Source organism: Lycium barbarum, chromosome 9, assembly GCF_019175385.1.
Source record: "Lycium barbarum isolate Lr01 chromosome 9, ASM1917538v2, whole genome shotgun sequence".
In the NCBI taxonomy this organism is placed as follows: Eukaryota; Viridiplantae; Streptophyta; class Magnoliopsida; order Solanales; family Solanaceae; genus Lycium; species Lycium barbarum.
The window spans coordinates 334,533-349,254 of record NC_083345.1 but is presented as its reverse complement, the minus strand read 5'-3'; the positions used below and the strand labels follow the sequence as shown (position 1 = coordinate 349,254).

The window sequence follows — 14,722 nt, the reverse complement described above, 5'->3', positions numbered from 1 at the left end:
CATTCTTAAGGTGTAGATACCATTTCCATATAGTTGCTGTATATATATTGCTCAAAAGCCAAACAAATTTTTTGAGTTCAATTAAATTAGAAAACAATTAGTCATAAATCATACTCGATATAGGTTGAGAGAAATCGGAACATAAGTTTTGGACGGAGGAATAATAGTCAAGATACGCTTTGAGCTACATTTAACTTCTTCAATCCTGTATATTGACCTGGTCAGAGAATCTATTACTAATACTAACTATCAAAAAACATATATACACCATATGCATGAAATAATTTATAACTTTATTATACACCATATGTATGAAATAATTTATAACTTTAATATACACCATATGCATCTCCCTCTATTTATCTTCTTTAATTTTTGTTTCAGTTTAGTGAAGTTTTGAGGTCGGTTACTCCATAACCATATTGTACAATCATTAATATTGTACAATATGTATTGCAAATTAATCTCATGATCTTTCTAGAGGATGCAAAATTTATATATAATTCAACCAAAAAGCTATCTATTTTTGGGTTAAAAGACATCACTCTAGACCATGCCATGATGTTTATTAAGTCCTCTGGGATTGAACCAAGTGCACCATATTCATGGCAGCATTTTTCAATTGCAAGGCATTGAAGTTTAATTTATTTTGAGCCCCAGAAATGACAAATTCCTTTGCTCGATTGAAGAAATCATTGCCTTCTTTTGCTTGAACTTGTAACCTCTTAGGGCACTTAAGCAAACTAAGATAAGTTCCTAAGTCATGTACACTTGAAGGATTATGCATCTTGAATAAATCTAACAAGATCTCAACTCCAACATGTGCATAACATGAGCAACTCCAAGGAACCTCATACTTCCCACCCAAAACCCTAAAATGCTCATTTGAAAAAACCCCAGGAAGTTTTGTAATGGGGTCATTTACATTTGTTATTCTCAAAAATTTTACACCTAACTCTTCACACCTCTCTTTGAAGCCTGAATTTCCAACTCTTGGCCCTCCAAAGGAAAAAACGGTCACAGGTACCGTGTGATCAATTTGCAACAACTTGTCCTGATTCAGGCCCAACTCTGCAATGTCATACGCTAGTAAGAGCGCTAATGCACTCCCCATGCTATGTCCTGCCAAAGTTATGCTCATATCCTCCCCTTTATACTTATTTAGTACTCTCCCCACCTCGGATAGTAATTGTTCGCGACAACTTCCAAGGCCAAACTTTTTGCCCTCATTGGAGGTGTACAAACTTAAGAATCCAGCTTCAACCTTAACTTGAGGTCTCGGGTAATGAGGATCAAGACGAGCAGGAGTCAATGAGCTCATAAAATTGGCTATCCATTCAGGGCTAGTGATCGTTCCCCAAAAAGTAACAAGCACATCTCTCCTCCCAAGTCTCTTTGTTTCTTCATCATTTGATACTGCAATATAACCAATCCATTTTCCACATGATGAGCCTATACTATTGCCACCAATTGGAAAGACATATATGTCTGGAGTAGCATATATGTATTTTGTCACTTCATAGCCTGATTCACCCAACCCTACTTCACTCAACATCCACCTCTTTCCATACTTGCAATTTAAGTATCTTCTTGAATTTGGATCAAGATCAAATGCATCATAACAAGCAGCCACAAACTCTCCATATCGGATAATCTCCTCGCGGAGAAGAGAGTCCAATGGATCTACTAGGTTTTCCCTGTTTTTTGACCCATGAACTTCTCTCCAAATGGAAGCCAATCTCTCAATATTACTACTACTACAACTACTACTATTACTACAAGTATAATCCATTGTAGTATTAGTACTAGTAGCATTGTTCTTCGATATTTCCTTAGGGGATATCGCAGTTGGTGATGGTTTGGGACTGATGCGTAGTTGTTGTTGTAATGTTAGAGGTGGTGCAGGTAAAACTGAGATACCTTCATTTGGTCTTACCATACATGGCTTAGGCAAAAACTCTTCTGAAAATGTAGGAAAGTTCAGATTTGGACTATTTGGTAATCTAAGCATTGTATGAAAAGAAATATTTAAGAGGAAGAACTAGAGAGGGAGTGAGAGCTCTAGAGGAATTATAGATAAAGGGTTATATACTAATATATATGTATCTACTGTGTGTTTATTTGTCATGGACTGTGATGAGAATCGAAAAGTACGTTGTTGAGGTGGGGCTAGGGCGGGAAAAGAAGTAGAAAATAAAGGCATGTTTGGCGAGTAATTTGACCGAGTAATGAAAAATTCCATATAATTTAATAAATTAAATGGTCGGTTAGCCTCAAATTGTGACTATAATTAATTGTTTAATTTTTGCGGCTGCAAATAAAATATGTTTCGAGGAACAAAATGTACAAATACGGTTTTGCTAATTTCCCTTCAAGTGGTTGACTTTAGAGGTGCGTTTGCTACGTGGACAAATTTAGCGTGTTTATTAATATTTAATTTCTTTTTCTTCCCTATCTCTATTTCTTTCCTTTTGTAGGAGAAAATACATATTCCATTAGGAAGTCATCGCGTGTACCCTAAAAACGAAAATGCCACCATGTATACCACAATCTTATTAATGTAGGACCAATTTGGATTAATTAAACATTGATAAATGAAAAATAGTCCCTAACATAATTATTTTGCTCCGAAACGCTTGATGAATATTAAGTTAGCTATGCTCTGAATATATATTTGATGATGACAACCCAAGTTATTTAATATCTAGTCTAGTTAAAAGTTACGCTTCATTCATTTTTTCTTAAGATTAAGAGGTCTGAATTTGCATATGTTTGAGTATTAAGATATTATATTTAGAATTGTATACTGAATATTTAAGGTTGTTTTTGCAACATCCGAATATGAATAGTTATCTATATGTAAAAGTTAATAAATATAGAATTCAAATAAGTTATTAACAAATACGATATTTATAAAATTTACAAATATTGTAATTCTCATGGTTTTATGTAATTTATTTTTAATGAACCACTTTTTAAAAATGTTTGGTGGTAGTTGTGGTTGACGATGATAGTACGTGGTAAAGTGAAAGCTAGTGATTACCATATTTATATTGTGGTAGCTGGTAATGAGGCGGTGGACATAAATGATGAGTGTGTGGTGGTGAATTAATGGAGGTGACTAGGTGCATCATTCGTTTGGTAAAATTGGCGATAGAGATGGTTGGCGGCAATGTATAATGGTGAAAGTGTTTGATGGTGCATGGTGATTGTACTTTGGGGGCTGTTTGTAGAGATGGTTGGTGGTGGTGATGACCAGTCGCGTCGCAAAGGTGCACTTGATGCCGATGGTAGGATAGCGATGGTCGTTGTGTAGTGGCTTATGTCTGGTGGATACTAATTAATTATAGTAGTAAAGGTAACATTCACATAATATTTTGTGTGAATGTCTTAATAATATTTAAGTATTGTACAAGATTTGAGTGATTCAGACTTATTACGAGCTAATACGTGCTCATTAAAGAAAAAAAAAACAAATTACATTCGATAAGCTGATATTTGAGAGATTCAAATTCAAATTTCTATCAAGCAAAAATAAATAGAACCTTAATTAAAGAATCCTTACTTGTGCTTATTTTAATTCGTGGACCTAGTTTTACCATTATTAAGGAATTGGAGGACTTCATTAGTGATTTTGAAGAAGGATTACTCAATGGAATAACATCTTCCGCCCAACCAAGTATAAACATAATTACATAACGGACGAACTCAGGATCTACTATGTTAGGAAAGCCTCACTACGTACTTGAAATTTAGATCTATTACCACTAAGGAGTGTGATGGAATGAATAAGATCTTTGGGTTGATTTTTTAATAGTCACTCAGCTAATAATTATATTATCAAAAAGTTATCTTTCTTCTTGATTCCAATTACTTTCAACAAAGAAAGTGACTTTTTCAAATAATAGATAATGCTTGTCTTTAATAAGCCCTGCGCAAATTAAATCCAAATTAGTTGAGCCGAGGAATTTCATGATTATACCAGACAAAAAAAGTACATTATTTTACCCAATTTATAAAAGAAAACATCGAGCAAGTTCAGTGAAACCAATCCACGACCCAAAACAATTTTTCTTCAAAGAAAAAAGAACTCATTACACATATTGAGGGAATGGATTAGCCACTAAGGGGTCGTTTGGTTGGAAACAAGTTATCCCAGGATAACTTATCATGAGATTAGTTATTCCACCCTCTCCCCCCCCCCCCCCCCCCCTTCCACGGGGATAAAATAATACCACAATCTCGGGATTAATTAATACTGCGATTTTATACCAACTAAATGTGAGATAAAGTCATCTCAAATATAATCTCAGGATTATTTATCTTATCCCTCATGCAAAACAAGCCCTAAGTTATTAAGCACACTGCTTAGTGGTATTCGTTCAAAAAAAAGAAAAGGGGGGGGGGGGGGGGGGGGGGACTACAAAAGAAAAAGAGAAATTACGGAAAATTGGAAATCAAACTACGTACATCTACTGCGTCATAGACTCACGAGTAGCATTAGCCTAATTCATTCCTTTTGCTGTTACACTGGAGTTTACGATTATAATTTTCAAGTATCTTTTATGATATAAATTAAAGAATGTGTTTTCTCTTATTTTTATAATTATTGAAGATTTGTCTTCAATTGCACTTCAGTTATTATAGGCAAAATTAGTTTTGCTTCGTGGATAACGATTTAAATTTGTTAAATTTAACTTCTCACGAATTTTGTACTCAGATTATTTTTATAATGGAAAAAAAGTTGTGACGATACAAAGTTTTACCAATGCGAGACACTACAAGAAAAATGTGAATTACATGGGGGATTTTTCTAGGGATTATACAAGAAAATTCGTAGGTAATTCATTTTCCTGCGGTTTGTCCTGCCAAAAAACAAAATCTGATGGAAAAACCTTGGTGGGTAATTATTACCTGCGGATGTTCAAATCCCCACGTAAGTTTACCTGCGGATGTTAAAATCCCCATGTAATTTTACCTGGGATTTTAAAATCCCCTAGTAAGTCACGTGGGGATTTTAATCGCCATATAAGTTACTTGCGGATTTAAAAAAAAAAAAAAAAAGAGAATCGCGAGATTATTTTGATAGAAATTCATAAAAATAGGAAAATGCCTGCGGATTTTCATGGAGAAAAATCCCCATGTAAATTTCTTATTTTTGAAAATATATTAAGATTAGTTTTCCTTCGTTGATAACGTTTAAATTTGTTAAATTTAACTTCTCACGAATTTTGTCCTCAGATTATTTTATAATGGTAAAAAAGTTGTCACGATACAAAGTTTTACCAATGCGAGACTAGAATTCTGTATAGGAGTTTACTCGTTGGATAGTCAACGTGGATGGACCCACCTTTTACTCAAACCACTATATTCATTTTTTTTCTTTCTTTTTTGGGCTCAAAGAAACAAGTATATTCATGTATCTATAAAACATGCTCTATATTTTAACATTCTTCCAAGATTGAGGGAGATGAATCCATAGATTTTACAGACCAACACGAGTTTTAGATGTAGTCATGATATTTTTTAAAACTTGTAGTTTCTTTAGAAATGAAACATAACGAACCCAATAATAATTAGTAGAAAAAAAGAAATTCAAGAAAAAGATGTCTTATGCAAATGAATTTAAATGTTCAACTACTAATTACTCCATTTTCATGTAATTTTTTCATCTCGGAAACAACAAAAAACTATTGTAATCAGATTCAGTGATTGAGTCAGAATTGTCATTTTTTATTAAGAAGACACAAAATATAATGAAATGCCAAAATGAATTCGATATCTACTATATACACTTAAAAAATAATTTTGACTTTATATATATAATATAATTTTCCAACGAGGGAATTCATGAGCCGGCTCAGTCCCTGATCAGACGCATTATACAGCTACAAGTCTTATATTGATTTAATCTTTATGTACAAATTCAAATATATTCTTCACACTATAAAAAATGGGTAATTTACGGAGGTTGAAAGTTGCAATTTGCGGAGGTTTTAGCCTCCACAGTTGCTAGAAGAGTTTAAAACCTCCGCGAATTGCAATTTTCAACCTCCGCAAATTACGTATTTTTTTTGTAGTGCGATCAATCGTTAGGTTATTGACTTATTCTTTTTTAAGGTAATTTACTTCTGTTCAAATTGTAAGAGAGCATGAAATCTCATTTCCTCATCTTTTTTAGTGTTTGATTGCCCATAAATTTGACTTTTAATATCAACTAGTACTATTACTCCACTTTTTAATGTAATTTTTTCATCCCGAAAATAACAAAACTATTGTGATCACACACATTGTTGAGCCAAAGTTTCATTAAGAGATTCAAAGCAAAAGAAATAAACATATGAAGAAGCAATATGAATTCAACATTTACTATATATGCATAAAAATAATTTTGACTGTATATATGTAATGTAATTTTTTGACGAAGAGAATTCATTCCCTGGCTTCACCACTCCACCCCTGATCAGATGCATTATACACCTACAAGTTTTCTTGATTTAATCTTTATGTACGTACAAATTAAAAAGATACTCCTTCGACCCCTAGGTTATTGTTTTATTTCAATTTTAGTGTTTGATTGACCATATAAAGCTAGTTTCAATATTTATAACAATTTACACATGTTGCAAACCAGGTACAAGGAACTGGGTTCACAACTTGGCAAGGAAGGTAAACAAGTCAGATATCTATAATTTAGTATATATACACTGTGTAATAAAGGCTTTAAGATTATTTCCAGCAGGTGCTCATTAAGTGATCCAATAAAATTTAGAGAAATTTTTCTTGGTAGACAAGCTTTGAAGAATATTTTTCACCAAATACTGATGGTTTTTATATTAGTCCTATCCATTAAACATTAGCCCAATATGGGTGTACAAAGTAAACCGACAAACCGCACCAAACCGAGAAAAAAACCCGACTAGTGGTTTGGTTTGACTTGGTTTGGTTTTAAAAAGAAAAACCCGAACACTATTGGTTTGATTTGGTTTTAGCTAAAAAAAGTCAAATCGAATTAAACCAACCCAACTTTACATTTATAAAATTTCAAACATATTTTATACATAGAAATATTTATTTATAATGTAATTTATAAATGTTTCTTTAACGTTTTCATAGTTTTTTGTCTTTTAACATATTATTTCAAGCTTGGAATTAGAATTTTGAATGGTTTAATAAGTTTTATCGCTCAATGATATTAGTAACTCAAATAAAACTCAACAAAAATCAAATCAATACTAATGTTAACAGAAGAAATTCATATCTAACATTGGAATGACAATAATTTTGATATCTATTCTTTAGTTTTATATTAGTTTAGAAAGTGAAAATACATAACTTAATTTTATTTTTTTCTTTAATATCTAGTCATGTAATTAATACTTATTAGCCGTACTTATTTTAGCATGACTTAGTACTTTAAGGGGTCGTTTGGTATGAAGGATAAACATAAATAGTCCTGGGATAAGAATTTAGCAATTTCTTATCCCTCGTTTGGTTAGTAATCATGGGATAAGTTATCCCCGGAGTAAAAATAGTGCTGGAATAACTTATACCTGCCACAGGGTGGAATAAGTTATCCCGGGATAAGGAACAAACCTCTTCTTTTTAGAAATTATCCAATGTATAATACTTTTAGTCCAACATACCAAACAATCAATAAAAAATAACTCCAGAATAACTAATCCCAGCATAACTTATCCTAACATAATTAATCTCAGCATAACTTATCCCAGCGTAATTTGTTTTTGAACCAAACGACCCCTAAGATTATGATCATTTTCTACATGCCTTATAAAATAGTTGTATTTATTGTAGCATGACTTAGTACTTTTAGATTATGAAAAATTTATTTTATGCAATTTCATTAATTTTTTTCGTTGAATATTTTAGTATAATGTCATCTCTCATCACGTTTTGTGTTATTTTCTTAATAAATATCTTAATTAGACAGTCGTATCTTACTAGGACTAAAGAAATATTTGAAGTACAAGTTATATGTTTTGTATGAAGACTTTACCGGAAAAAACCCGAAAAACCCAAGCAACCCGAAAAAACCGAGAAAACCCGAGGTTGAAAAACCCGACTTTTGTTGGTTTGGTTTGGTATATAGATTTAAAAACCCGATGCAATTGATTTGGTTTGGTCTTTAAAAAATCCGAACTAACCCGGTCCATGTACACCCCTACCCAATACTAAGTCCAATAGTAAACTCAGAATTACCCGTTCTGAGTTTGCATTTTCCTCATTTGTGCTAAGAGAGTAATTGCATCATTTTGACATGAATATTTTATCTGGATGATTCGGTACGGATGAAGCATTATTAAAACAGTTTGATCTGAATACTTTATTTGAATATTACTACAATATATAAGAGGCAATCATAGGGCTTTTGTAGTACTCACAAAAGTTTTCGATAAAATGGTAAACTTTTCAATTAATTACTTTTAGGTTTTGATCTTATTTTCTAAAGTCAAATTTATTTTTTGTTCTTATTGTCTACTTTTCAAAACTTGTCCAATCTCCTACCGTATTTTTCTTATTTTTTTGGTTTCCTATCCGGTGCTCGGTTTCTGAACTGGAGCCCGATTAATCCGGATTCGTGTCGCGTGGGGCCTATTTGGGGGAAGCGCTCCCATCAAAGATTTTTCCATACCCATGCTTGAACTCGAGACCCCAGTTAAGGAAGGAACAACCCATTCGCTACACTTTATTTTCCCTATTACTTTCTTCTATTGATCTTATCTATTAACCAAAAAAATAGCAATTTCTTCACTAGATTCTTGCTTCTTGTTGCTCTCTCGTTTTCTCCCTTTTCATTTGTTGCTTACTATAGATTTTTATATGCAGACGATTCTTTTATTTTATATTTGTATTATGAAATTTGAGAATTTATGAAATTTTGTTTTACTCCTGTAGGCATTTCTTTTACTTTATATTTATACTTCAATGAGCTCATAGGTGTTTAAAAAGATTTTTACTAAAATGATTTTCAGATAGTTTTAAAAATTGTTAAATGATGCCATATAGTGTTGAAAATGAAAACAATGTTATCAGTCAAGATCAGGTTATCTTTAAAGTATCTTGTTTGGTTAACTATAATTAATCTTTTAAACACATAATAAGTTTGAAGCAAGGTGGAGTTAGAGTGTCGGCTACGGATATGATCGGATTCGGTAGCGCTTTAGTTCAAATTATGTATTTTTCTTAAAAGTTCATCAAGTATGTATGGATTAGTAATTTAGAAAAAAACGACTTCAAAAATCAGGATTGAGAAATCATAAACATCAAATTCTGGCTCCGCATATGATTTGAAGTAAGTAATTTCATCAAACCGGAAGTTAAAATATTAAAGAAGTGAAATGATAGTTTTGATTTTATATATTGAAAATAAATTTATTTGAATTAAATTTCATAAACTATATTTCTTTGATTAAGGTATCTACTTTTATATCTTGAGTTTGGGTCCGAAATTAGCACGAGCCTCGTGAAACTAGTTTATTTTTACAAGTTAGTAAGAGGAGGTCCAATTTATAAGCTCAAAAACCTAAGAAACACCCAATTTCATATCCAGAAGAAGTAGCTAGAACCAAAAAAAAAAAAAAAAAAAAAAACTACTTTATTTTTACAAGTAATAGGAGGTCCAATTTATAAGCTCAAAAACCTAAGAAACACCCAATTTCATATCCAGAAGAAGTAGCTAGAAAAACAACAACAACAAAAAAAGCCTTTAATTCCCTAAATAATTTTTTTTTTGAAAAATATTTACCGCTGAATTTAAAATGCTGATGTGACTTGTAGCTCATCATCGATCATGATAAGGTTATAAAGATTTTTGCGTCTCAAGTTTACAATATTTTTTTAAGGTTTTTGTGTCCATTTTGAAAAGGCTTACATATTTATTAATTACATAAATTTTAAGTTCATAATAAATTCTTGAAGTGTTTGATCAATTCATCTAAAAGTTTAATCGGTTAGGGATGACGTATTTTTATTTACTTAATTATGTTCAGCACGATCTCTAATTTCATGTACTTACTTTGATTCTTTTAATCATGAGCGATACATAGAGGCGAACCTACCCCATAGGAAGGGGGATCACGTGTCACAATAAACCTCGAGAAAAACTTTGTATATATATGTTGAAAAAAGAATATATATTTAAAAGGACCCCAAGATATATCTACCGGATTGGTAGAATTTGTCGATGTGCCCCTACGCTTGAGCGCGATCTGAGATCAAACCTGGGTTGCCTCATCATTTTATTACTTTTATTTTGTGGAACTTGACGGCCTCTTCACAATTACAATAAGCCCAATACTTTTCTTTTTTGCTTTTCTTTAAAATCTTATGCCCCACACCTCTTTCTGATTAAATCCTCCCCCACAAAAAGCCCCAAAAGCAAATTTTCTCCCCCACGTTAACAAAAGAGAATTAGAAATCATTTACCTATTCTAAACCCTTCTTCTCTCTTCCATTATTTCAATCTCACAAATCAAGAATTCATTTTACATTCTAACCCACTGATATAGATTTTTATAATGTACTAGTTTTCCTGTACGCGCTTTGTGCGTGACCAAAGCGCGTACTTCATTTGATAATAAACACTATAGAAAAAATTTAGACGTAGCTACGAACTTCGTCATTAATCCATGCTAAATTACATAATTCATCACTAATCCGTTGGTACAGGATTAACGACGAATTGTCCTCATAATCCTTATTATGCCAAAGGACTTCTACGGGAATATACCTTATGAAAATTACTATTCCATTATTTGTGTAACTTAATACTAAAAACAAAGAACCACCATAAATTCTTTCAACATGATTTTTCAAATATTTGTCAAATAACAAAAAGTACAAATAAGATAGAGAATATGTTATACTCCATCGTCTCAATTTATTCTGATAATCTAAGCATAAAAATTTATAAAGTATTAATACTGTACATTATAATAAACAAAGTGCTCAATGAGATTTAATTTTTAAAGATTCTAGTGACATTTTATCTCCTTTTTAATAGGATTTAAAATTTAAAAGAATCATACAATAACATAATTAATTTGAAGTACACCACTGTTCAACCTTTATAATTACACAGAGTTTTGTGCTTTTATAATTTATAATAGTATACATAACATTGTTTTATGCTATTTTCTAACTATTGTGAGTTGTATATTATATTTATGTTTTTCATTTTTTTTTCATCTTTTTCTCTTGCAATATTTCAAAATTGGTTGTTAAAATTAATTGTAGTAATGTTAATTTTTAGGTGGTCATAATGGATTAAGAACCGTAGATAGTTAAAAACATGGACTATAATTTAAGAACTGATATATATATATATTTTACTTTAGATGTTAATACAATACTTGTAACAAATTAACTATAACAAAAAGGATGAAGATGAATTTCATTTTCGACTGTACCCTCTTCATAAATTAATAAAATTATTTTGACTGGTTCTTGAAAGAAAAACCAAACTTAAGAATTCTATTTATTAAAGTCTCCTTGAACAAATAGAAATACTGTTATTAAGTGTACATAGTTAACTTAGGACGTCAATTATATATAAGAAGTTATTAATTATTATACTACTAAAAATCTTTACACGTTATTTTCAGTCAATCATCACAAGAGATATTGCCTCGCATGTGTAGTCCCTGCAACAATTGTAAAAGTTATACATAAAGATAATGAATACATAACTAAAAAATATTTATCTAACATATATGTAAAATCAAAACATACGGAAAGTACAAGTTTCAGCTGTTGATAGATGTATTTGTTTTTATTAGATACATATTCAAGTTACGATAAGCAAATTGGTAAAAGGACATCAATTCGACGATAACTATATTTTCTGGGAGTATCATTTCATTATATGATTGATTTGGGAAGAATAAAAATATAAAATAATCAAACAAAAGTGCTAATCAAATACATCAGGAGCCTTCAAATTTCACGGTTCTTGTGCTATGTTTCAAGAATGATACAGTATAAATTTATAGCATAGACATAAAAATTAAAATAAAGCAGAATTTGGTAACCCAAAAGTTGAAACATATGTTACATTTATAGCTTTTAACACGTTATTTTTAGTTGTAAAAGAATAATTATTAAATATATGTACCTTGGGGAAAGTTGAAACTTGCATTAGGCCGTTTATACATAGTATTTTGCATTGGTTGTTTGCTTTCATAAATTATCGTTTGACCTTTTTTGTCATGCTTTATCTTAAGCCGAGGGTCTTTCGAAAAGAGTCTCTTTACCTCGCAAGGTAGGAGTAAGGTCTACATACACTCTACCCTTCCCAGACCTCACTTGTGGGATTACACTGTTGTTGTTGTTAGATGTACCTCGGGGAGGATTTATTGTTATCGGGTTAATCTAACCAGTACTCTCAATGCGGAGCATAAATAGCTGTGTTAAACTTCTCTAAAAATACAACAAATAATAGTAAATATGACTCCACAACTTTAAAAAATAATAAGGAGCACTTCAATCTTAAGTACCTTAAATGTTGAACTCATAAAACTTAATCCTGGATCTGCCTCTTAATATACATGCAAATCAACACAATTTTGATCAACCCATAATTTAGTCATACACTGTATGCGTCTTCCTTGTCAGAATCTGGTAACCCAGAAGTTTGAAACATATTAACTTTTATAGCTTTTAACACGTTATTTTTCTTTGTAAAAAAATAATTATTAAATAGATATGTACCTTGGGGATGATGAAAGCTTACTGTTATAGGGTTAATCTGAACTCAGTACTTTTAATGCGAAGCATAAATGTATGTGTTAAAATTCACTAAAAGTACAATAAATAATAGTAGTAAATATGAAACCACAACTTTAAAAATATAATGAGTACTTCAATACGAATTACCTTAAATGCTGAACTTATAAAACTTAATTCAGAATCTGCCTCTTAATATACCTGCAAACCAACACAATTTTGATCAACCCACAATTTAGTCCATACACCATATGGTTTTTCCTTCTAAGACATACGCAAGAATACTAAAAACGATCTAGTGAGCTGTTTATTCTAACTTTTGCAATACAAACTCATACTCTGTGAATGAAAATCCAAAAGCCTTTGCGATTGTGTAAACTTCAATTACCTTTTGGTCAGCAGAGACTAACACGTAGATATTTAATTCTTTATCGTAATACATGCATGTATATTTACTGCAAGAAAAATTAAAAAAATACTTTCTTATAAATTTCACTATATGTTTATGATAAATCAATACTTACGTACAGAAGGAGAAGATCCAGATTGAAAGTCGTCCAACAAATAGCTTGATTGGTTTTCAACATCCATCTTTTTTTTTTTTTTGGTTGGATACGACTTTATTTATTTAGGTTTTAGGATTCTCTTTAGGTTTAGGATTCTTAATTTTTTGCCAAAAATAACGCAAGTTTTATTGCAGTTTTTATTTTAAAAGGAAATATCTATTATTAATGTTTATGTATATTAATTTGAGAAAAATAGTAAATAACAATTTTGTCCTAAATATAAAGTAGAATTGTGTGTTAAAAACTTTTCCAACTGGTGTAAAAAACGACCAGATGTATTACTACACATTTAATTGAAGTCCTAAATATAAGGTAGAATTGTGTGTTAATTGAGGACTCTAATAATTATCAATACTACGGAGGAAGAAAGAGGTTTTTATTATTTAGGGTAGTTTTCTTTTGCTAAAAATAAGGCAGGTTTATATTGCAGTATTTATTTTGTAAGGAAAATATACATTATTAGTGTTTAGTAATAATATATGTAAGAAATTAGTAAATAACTATTTTGTCTATTACGGAGTTATTTAATGAAGGGCAAAATGTTCAATCAATATTTCTAAGGCCCTTCACACTTTTAATATAATATAGATTACAACAATAAATTATTTATTACTGTATATAACTATGTAATAGTATTATTACTGGAGATTGAGGAAGACATAACTTTATTAAGTTTGACTTAATAATAATTATCTTATTACTAAGCCTAAAATCTTATCACATTTTTGAATTTAGGATTTTTTTTTAATTAACAAACTGTCAAGTATTCACAATTATATAACAAGTTCAATTAAGGTCATTAAAAATTAGGTTTCTTTTATTTTTTAAATAGATTTGGGAGAAACTTATTGGTCATTTATCCCCTCTTTAACTATGCATTGATGAAAATGAGCCTATATTTGGCAGTATTTTCATATCACAAATAAGGTAATATAGATTATTTTCAATTTCGTTGAACTAAACACTTCTTTATTTATAGGTCACAGATTCGAGCCAGGGAAGCAGCCACTAATGCTTGCATCAGGATAGGTTGTCTACATCCAGTGGCGTATCTAGAATTTTCACTGAGGGGGTTCAAAAAATAAAAATGTAGTGATTGGGATTTGAACTTGGAACCTCAAAGTGAATTTTGAACACCCTAGACCACTGAACCAACCTTTTTTCTTGTTTTTAGGGTGTTCAAAATCTATATATGTACATAAAAAATGAAAAAAAAAAACACCTTATATATGGTGTAATTTTTGCCGATGGTGTTCGGCTGAACACCTTCGACGGGCCCTAGATCCGCCCCTGTCTACATCGCACCCCTTAGGGTGCGGCCATTCTCCGACCCTCGTAACCGAGGATGCTTTGTGCACCGGGCTGCCCTAAACATCTGTTGATCTCAAAATTATCTTTTCACTAATTGGTAA

General features: G+C 31.2%; 1 protein-coding gene across 1 annotated transcript; it reads right to left on the bottom strand.

Annotated features, from left to right (window-relative positions):
* Positions 1–568: 568 nt before the first annotated feature.
* LOC132610302 (galactolipase DONGLE, chloroplastic-like) lies at positions 569–2,011 on the bottom strand. Its single transcript, XM_060324610.1, has one exon. The coding sequence runs from the start codon at positions 2,009–2,011 to the stop codon at positions 569–571; it is 1,443 nt and encodes a 480-aa protein (XP_060180593.1).
* Positions 2,012–14,722: the final 12,711 nt, after the last annotated feature.

Coding starts and splice junctions, on each gene's coding strand:
- LOC132610302 (XM_060324610.1), bottom strand. CDS start 2,011: ATGCTTAGATTACCAAATAGTCCAAATCTGAACTTTCCTACATTTTCA.